The sequence below is a fragment of the Alligator sinensis genome, unplaced genomic scaffold (assembly GCF_000455745.1).
Source record: "Alligator sinensis unplaced genomic scaffold, ASM45574v1 scaffold407_1, whole genome shotgun sequence".
Taxonomy (NCBI): domain Eukaryota; kingdom Metazoa; phylum Chordata; order Crocodylia; family Alligatoridae; genus Alligator; species Alligator sinensis.
Window position 1 is genome coordinate 794,561 of NW_005842464.1, and position 8,036 is coordinate 802,596.

General features: G+C 63.0%; 1 protein-coding gene across 1 annotated transcript in view; it reads left to right on the plus strand.

Annotated features, from left to right (window-relative positions):
• Positions 1 to 7,146, plus strand: part of LOC102369408 (arpin-like) — a 10,863-nt gene extending 3,717 nt beyond the window's left edge. Inside the window, exons 4-6 of the mRNA XM_006030828.3 lie at positions 2,437 to 2,625; positions 5,465 to 5,572; positions 6,097 to 7,146. Of these exons, the coding sequence (XP_006030890.2) occupies positions 2,437 to 2,625; positions 5,465 to 5,572; positions 6,097 to 6,225 (426 nt within the window). The 3' untranslated portion in view covers positions 6,226 to 7,146. The remainder of the gene's footprint in view (positions 1 to 2,436; positions 2,626 to 5,464; positions 5,573 to 6,096) is intronic.
• The last annotated feature ends 890 nt before the right edge of the window (positions 7,147 to 8,036 follow it).

Genomic DNA, 8,036 nt, shown 5'->3' on the forward strand with positions numbered 1-8,036 from the left:
CCTGTGCAGCCCCTGCTGTCCGCGGCCCCGGCTCCCTCCGCTGCCTGGACTCATCGCTGCTGGTTCTCACGCCTTGTTCCAGCGCCGATAATCCCCCTTGTAGATGGTGAGGGTGGCCCACCTGCCCCTGGGAAGAGGGGGAAACCAGCGCACTTGGGCTTGGGGCCCCGTTGCTGCACCCCGGCTTCCCGCCCCCTTCGGAGAGTGCTGTTCAGCTTGGAGCAGCAGCGTTCCCACGCGGCAGGGTGGGGCCGTCCTGCTCCCGGGCCCACTGCAGACAAGCCCCCTTTACTGGAGGCCGTGCTGTTTGCAGTCATTGGGTTCAAGAGTCAGCAGCCTCCCAGCTAGAGCAGGGGGAACCGTCGTACCCTGCTCAGTAGCTCGGCTCCAGCCGCCAGGGCCGGGGCGTACTCTCCTCCCAGACAGCCGTGCTCTGCAGCTGGGGTGCTTTCATGGCTGTGCTGTCCAGGCGCCCTCCAGCTGCCGTGCGGCTCTTCCCAGGGCTCCCTGCCAGTGGATACGGCCTGGGGGGAGGGTCCTGCCCTGGGCCCTCCCTGCCGGGAGCCGTCTCCCAGGCAGGGGCTGTCTCCTCCCTTCCTGCTGGGACAGGCAGGTGGGGGGGCGTGCGGGAGCTGGGCGCGCTCTGTTCCAGGGCTCCCAGACCCACCTTTCCCTCCCCCAGCCAGGCTGTAACATCAGCTCTTTGCTCTCTGCTCTCTGCGCCCTCCTCTTCCTGACCCGTTTCTGGTTAATGGCTCACTTGGGGAGGAACAGAACTTGTCCCGGCCCTGGCTCTGTGCTCTCAGGCAACAAGGAAGTTGTGCCCCCCACCACAATCCCTAGCAGCCCTGAGAATCGCTTACACATAGGGATGCACCATGGCTTCTCCTGCATGCTCGCCGAAGGGGAAGTTGCTGCATCCAGTTGGGCGAGGTGGGGGACAGCAGTTCTGCCCTCTGGTGCCCGCGAGGCCGGCCTGCCCACCTGCCTCTCCGACTCCCCCCATGTCGTGCTGCCCTGGCAGGAGGGTGCCACATTGCAACTCCTGACCTGTGCCGCTGTATGTGGTGGCCCTCAGGGCCTCGTGCCTCTGGCTCCACCCCGGCTCTCCTCGCCATCCACCTGGCATGGAGCCAGCAAGCGCCCACACCTGCTTTCCTGACAGGGTCTGAGCCCAGTGGTGGGTGTTGGCTGCTCTGGGCACGAGGCCCAGCTCTGCGCTTGGCTGGTTGCACTTGCTATTGAGGGAGCTACCTGGGCAGTGGGGTGTCAGCTGTCTGGCAGGCCCGTGGAGCTGTGCCGGGTGGCTGCAGCCCAGCCTGTGGTGGGCATGGGGCAGGGTTGCCACCATTGTTTCACGGGGGATGGGGCAAGGCTGTCGATTGAGGTGTGGCTGGATGCTGACTGCGTGCTTGGGCTCCCACACTCGTTCCTGGCCCTCTGGTGTGAAATGTCTTTTCCAGGGAAGGGGTGTAGGTTGTAGCCGTGTTGGTCTAAGGGGACAGGCAGACGAGGTTCTTTGGGTGAATCTGGTATCTTTTATTAGACCAGTCTAAATAGTTGAGGGGGGGGCGGGGCGGGGCGGGAAATTAAGCAAGCTTTCAGGTTTAAAAACCCTTTGTTAGACTGAGGAAGTTTCTGCAGTTTTCTCAGGTAGGTGCCACGAGCCCGGCCCCAGACCAGTGAGCCCAGGCACCAGCACTAGCTCTAAGGGGCCAGACCAAGACTGTGAGCCCAGGCACCAGCACTTAGCTTCTCCCTTGAGCTTGCAGTAGCTGCATGGGAAGCTTCAGAGCCAGGCTGTTCCAGCCTTTGTCCCAGCTTCCGGCCCTCGCTGGGGACGTGCGGTTCTTTCCTTCTCTGGGAAATCAGCTGCCTTTCCCAGCTGGCCCTTGAGCAGGGGCGGGAGAGGGAACCGTATCACACTTGGGGATCACTCCAGCAGGTTTGCTCCCAGCCCAAGGCCTATCAGGCTCCGCTTGCAGACACCATGGGGTCGCTGTTATGCTGGGAGCTTGCAGCCCCTCGTCTGGCCTTTCACACTGCCTCTTCACAGCGCTCCGTCCTGGTGCCGTGGCCTTGGCTGGCTGCATCGCCCCTGTTCCCTCCAGAGGCCCTCCCCAGCTCTGGCTGGAGCAGCACTTGTCCTGGCTAGGAGGGACCTGTGTCTGTCCGGGGCTCTGGCCACAAGCTCAGGGAGGTCCCTGGTGCTTAGGCAGGGCAAACTGGGCATGTTGTCCCTAGGCTCAGAGCTCTGTGCTGGCCCCAGAGAGCCCTGGTCCTAGCGTCCTGCCAGCCAGTGGCCTCCAGCCTTCAGCAGCCAGAGGTGAGGAGCAGGGCTGAGCAGAGGGGAAAGAGGCAGGGCTGAGGTTTCTCGAGTAGCGCTGACCCCGTTGTGCCCCCAGCGCGATGCTGTGCTCTGGGCTGCTGGCCTAGGGGAGGACGGTGGAGGGTGCTGAGTCCCTGGGGTTGGTGGTCCTTGGGGTGGGTGGAGTAGCCTGTGCTGCAGTGCAGCTGCCATTCCACCCTGACTGCCCTTCTCCTCCTGCCCAGGTGTTTGTGGAGACACTGGACAAGTGCTTTGAGAACGTCTGTGAGCTGGACCTCATCTTTCACATGGACAAGGTGGGTGTCACCCTCCGCCTGGACTGCTGCTGCCTCGTGCCTTGCGTTCCTCCTGGCCGCAGGGCAGGCTTGACCCCTGGGCCTGGGCTGCTGGCCCCTGCCTCTTGGGCTCTTCTAGCCCTTGGCCTGTCCTGCTGATGAACAGTCCCCATTACCTGGCACAGCCCTGAGATCTGCTGCCCCTTCCCCATGAACCTGGCTCTCAGCCCTGGGCATTCCCGCCCCTCTATCCTGCTGCCACGTTTGAAGGCCTGGTCCCTCGTGTGTGGGGACGAGCCTGCGAGGCAGGGAGGTGGTGGGAGCAGGGTACATGGTACGGCTGCAGTATGCCGCAGACCCACTTGGCTCAGTCCGGGAGGCATCTCCTTGGACTGGGTCCACGAATAGCTGGAGGCTCTTCCCATCAGCCTCCAGCTCTTGCTGGTGTTAGCATGAGTTGCAATTTCTAGATGACTGGAAGGGCAGGAGGCCAGGGGGATGGACCTCTCATTAGTGTGTGCACTAACGGGCTGATTCTACTCCCTGCATCCTTGGGGTGTCATGTGGCTACTTCCGCCTTGGGTTTGTGCTGACTTCACAAGCAGATTGTGACTTGCCAGGTACTGCATTGCACTGGGAAAGATGCAGAAGGAACACGTTATCGTAGCTGTTCTCTGAGCCTTATCTGTCTGCATAGATCTAGTGATGGGCCCCCGGCCAGGGGGAGCCCAGGTACAGATCCCCACCTCCCCTTTCGGAATGGCGTCCCAATGAGAGCCAGCATGTTCTCGGGCCACAGCAGGGCACTGACTGCAGGGGGGAGCTGCGCAGAAACCTGGAGCTGACCCTGTCCAGGTTCGGGGGGGCTGACAGCCCTGCCTGGACCTCATAAGGCAGGGACAGAAGCAGATTAAAATGTTTTGGGTCCCTGGGCAAGAAGAGAATGGAGGGGGCTCCAGTGCGTCCGGAGGGAGCTCAGAGCCCCTGTGCTGCGCTGTCTGAGCTGGGCAGGGCTGACGGGCCCCCGTGGGGGCCCTAGGCTGGGCTCTGGCCTTCCTGGGTTCTCTTTTTGCCTGCAGTCTTTGCCCTGCACTTTATCATATTGCTCTGACAGGTACAATCACTTCATTATGCAATAAAACTTTTGCAATTTATCGCTGATGAGGCTCTAGAGCAATAAAGCCAGTGCCATGAACCCCTTATCTCCATGGGGTCCTAGCAACCCTGCTGACTTAGCAGGCAGCCCGCTACACCTGGGCTGACACAGAGAAGCTGCTGTCTAGGCACAATGTTCACACTTGGGCCCAGGCGCAGCCCAGGAACTCATGTTCCTTTTGCCAGGGCCTCCTGGAAAGCCCCAGGCTGCCTCCTGGCATCTTCTGCGCTGGGATGGGGCTGCTCTTGGTGGAAAGCAAGACTGAGGCCATGGGGCCTCCCTGCCTTGCCTGGGGGCTGCGCTGGCCTGGGCTTCCTGACTCGGCCCCTGTGCTGTGGCGGGAGGATGCATGTAATCCAGCCTTGCCCAGCGCAAGTCTCGCCAGTGGGACGGGGGGTTCCCCGCTGGCTCTGGTAGCAAGGGGGTCCTGTCCAAATCTCCTTTGCTGCAGTTTGCAGCTGTGGCTCGGTGTTCTGTGCAGCAGGGTAGAGCAGTTGTTCCTCTTCTTCCCCAGCTGATGAGAGGCTGCTGGCCCTCAGCCGACGCATGGGAGCATGCCAGGCTTGCCGGGCTTCCGAGCTGGCCCCAGACTCGTATTCTCCTCCCCTTGGGGTTCTGGGTAACTGGCAGAGCCCTCCCCCCCGCGGGGCTCCTCTGTCGCCATCTGTGCAGCTGTGGGGTGGGGAGGTGGCTCCCTGCGCCTGCTGGGACATGCCAGCTCCCACCTGCTGGTTCAGCATGAGGTACCTGGTGCAGAGCACCCTGGCGTGTCCCCATGTGCTTGTTAGAGATTTGGCCTGGTCACAAGGCTGCAGCAGTTGCCCCTTGCCTGGTCTGGTGAGTGGCCTGGAGCTTGGCATGGCCCCCACAGGGCACGTGTCAGGAGGGCGGCTGGGGGCTTCCCGGGGCTGAGGAATCAGAAAAATCATGGAATCATAGAAAATGGGGGTTAGAAGAGACGGGAGGTCACATCTAGTCCAACCCCCTGCTTGAAGCAGGACCAGCCCCAGCTATAGCATCCTAGTAAGGGCTTTGTCGGGCCAGGTCTTAAACACCTCCAAGGATGAAGACTTCACCATCTCTCTGGGAAACCCATTCCAGTGCTTTACTACCCTCATCCTGAGAGAGTTTTTCCTAATATCTAACCTAAACCATCCTTGCTGCAAGTAGACCCCATTGCTCCTTGTCCTGTATCTGCCCCCACTGAGAACAGCCCAGCTCCATCCTCTTTGCAGCCCCCCTGCAGGGAGGTGAAGGCTGCTATTCAATCCCCCTCGGTCTTCTCTTCTCCACACTAAATCAGCCCATTTCCCTCAGCCTCTCCTCACAAGTCCTGTCCCCCAGCCCCACAACCACTTTCATTGTCATCTGCTGGACTCTCCAATGTGTCTTCATGCTTTCTAAAGTGGGGGGCTAAAACTGGATGCAGGACTCCAGATGTGGCCACCCCAGTACCAAATAGAGGGGAAGGATCACTTCCCTTGATCTGCTGGCAGTGCTCCTACCAGTGTAGCCCAGGATGCCATTAGCCTTCTTGGCAACAAGGGCACACTGCTGGCTCACAAGGAGCCACGGGGCCTTTTGCTGGCCTGTCCGTGCTCTGTGCTCACCTGGGCTATGGTGAGGGGGCTCATCCCTGCGAGTCAGCACCACAGATTCTGCTTTCCCAGGGCTCACGCTGCACCCCTCGCTTGTTCCTCCCAGGTTCACTACATCCTCCAGGAGGTGGTGATGGGTGGCATGGTGCTGGAGACCAACATGAATGAGATTGTGGCACAGATCAACGCCCAGAGCAAGTTGGAGAAGTCTGAGGTGAGCGCCTTTGGGGCAGGGGCTGCGGTGGCCTCCCTGGTCAGAGCCATGGGGGGGAGGGGGGGCAGGCCATCAGTGCAAGGAGGCAGCGCAGGTGTGCGGTGTGGAGGGGGCCAGCACAGGGATGGGGGTGGGAGGAAGGGACAGGTCTGCAGGTTGGACCCACTGTGGGCTGACAGGAGTGAATGCCCCAGGGGCCCCACACAACTGGGGGCAGGCAGCTCCCGCAGCCCCCCCCGAGGCCTGTGAGCCAGTGCCTGGGGCTGGGCTCAGGTGCAGGAACAGCCCCACGGCTCCTTATCTGCATGGCCTTGAGAGAGGCGTGCCCTGATAGCATGTCCAGGAAGTGCTGGTGCCCTTGGCTGCGATAGTGGCCTGTGGGGAAGGCCATGCGACCAACTGGGGCAGGTGCTGGGCGTGGGGGTGTTTCTGGCTGCAGCGCGTGACCAGGCCGCTTGTCCCTGGGAGCTGGGGCAGGGCCGCGTTAGTGGCACCTGAGTCCTGTGCTTTCGGCTGCCCCGCAGGGCGGCCTCTCAGCCGCGCCCGCCCGTGCCGTCTCCGCCGTGAAGAACATCAACCTGCCCGAGCTGCCGCGCAACATCAACATTGGCGACATCAACATCAAGGTGCCCAGCCTGTCGCCCTTTGTTTGAGCCGGATGCATCCCCTTGCCCGCACCCACGAGGGCTCCCATGTGTGCCCGTGTCAAAGGCCGGAGCCAGGCCTTGCCCACACAGGGACTGACAGCCGGCCTGGGCAGTGGGGCTGAGTCGTGAGCAGAGCCAGCGTTGCCCCCACCCCGTCCTGCAGGCTGTGCCAGCCCCCTACCCTTTGCCGCTAAAGCGTGGCTGGAGGCAGACCAGCTTCACCCATCCCAGGAGCTGGTGGGGCCTTGGGCCCTGCCCTTCACCTGCTCCCTGCCTGGCCCCTGGCAGCTGGCACTTCTCTTGCTGAGCTGGAGCATGGTTGCATGCCTGGCCCAACCCTGGCTCCCCAGCCACTGTGGGTGCTGGTGCAGGAAGCCAGGCACGGGGGGTTGCCAGGCGCGTGGGGCCAGTGGAGCTTCACTGTCTGGGAGTCACAGGAGCTGCGTGTAGGTGGCCCCCAGCTCCTGCCTGCTGCATGCTGCAGGGGTGGGTCCCTCCCTGCTACAGGCACAGCCTCCCCTGCCCACCATGGGAGGGTGGCCAGCAGCCCCTTCCCACCCACCTGCACCCCGCTCCTGCTGCTTGTTAGCAGGGCTTGGCTCTCACAGACCTGCTTGCCCTCCTCGCCACACATCCTGCTGCACCCTGCGCGGCTTTGCCCCCTGGCCTTGTACCCTGGGACCTGACACAGGCCTTGCTGAGCCGATCTCCGTGGTGTCCTGTGATGGGGAACTAGCTGCGTGGCCAACTGCTCCAGGGTGGGGTAGGTGCTGCCTAGGCCAGGGGCTCAGCTGGCCCATGCTGAGTGAATCCTGCAGGTGCCTTTGCCAGGCCCCCCACATGCGGGGTCTCTGTATTTTGGGGGGCAGGCTGGGGGGAAGCTGTCCAGGGGTGCTGAGAGCCAATAAAGCTGCTGTTGTGATCTGCTGCGCATGTGTGCGTGTGACTCCAGGCCACAGGATGTGGGCTCCAGGCCGGGGGTTGGTGGATGAGGCTGGGGAACCCCCTCACTGCTTCTCCGCAGCCCCTAATGGGGAAGAGCAGGTCTGCCCTACCCGCTGCATCTTCCTGCTGTATGCCCTGCATGGGTGCCCACAGGGCCCTGACCCTGGCCTTAGCTCGGCAGTCTGCGGTGCAGCCGCCCACATGGCCGCTTGGCCGGGACTCAAGGGGCTGCCACTGAGCTGAGAGTGGGGAGAGCAGGGCTGGCCTGTGCTCACACTCCTGGCCTGGGGGTGGGATGGGGCAGGGCAGCCCCAGGCGCTGTGTCATCTGCTCAGTGCAGGGCAGGTTGGGGGGCATCAGGGTGGAGGGGCAGGGCCACAGGCTCCATGCCACCCCCCTCGCCTGCTGGCATGCTGCCCAGGGCTGCCAGCTCCATCCCCTGGCGCAGCCCGCCAGGTGGAGCGGAGTCGCTGCGCTGAGCCACAGCCTCCGCAGAGGGGCCAGGCCTGTTTGTGTCCTTCCTGGCTCTGCTTGTCCTGGCTCCAGCAGCATAAACAAGCTGAAGGGGAGGGGCCTGACTTGCTTTTCTTCCCCAATTTCCTGCCTGGCCCCGGGCCCTGCTGTGAGACAGGACAGGACAGGATGGGCCATGCGGGGGAACGTCTGGCAGCCCGGGCTGCTGTGAAGGCCCAGCTCCAAGCGCCCGGCCACTGCACTGGCAGGGCTCTAGGAAGGCGGGGGGTCCAGCCCCCTGCGCCAGCCTGCCAGGGCAGTCACACCAGGCTGCACCCCTGGACTGCCCGAGCTGGGAGCGATACTGGGCTGGGCACAGCTGCCGGTCTCCCCCCTCTGCAGCCTTGCGGAGTGTAAGG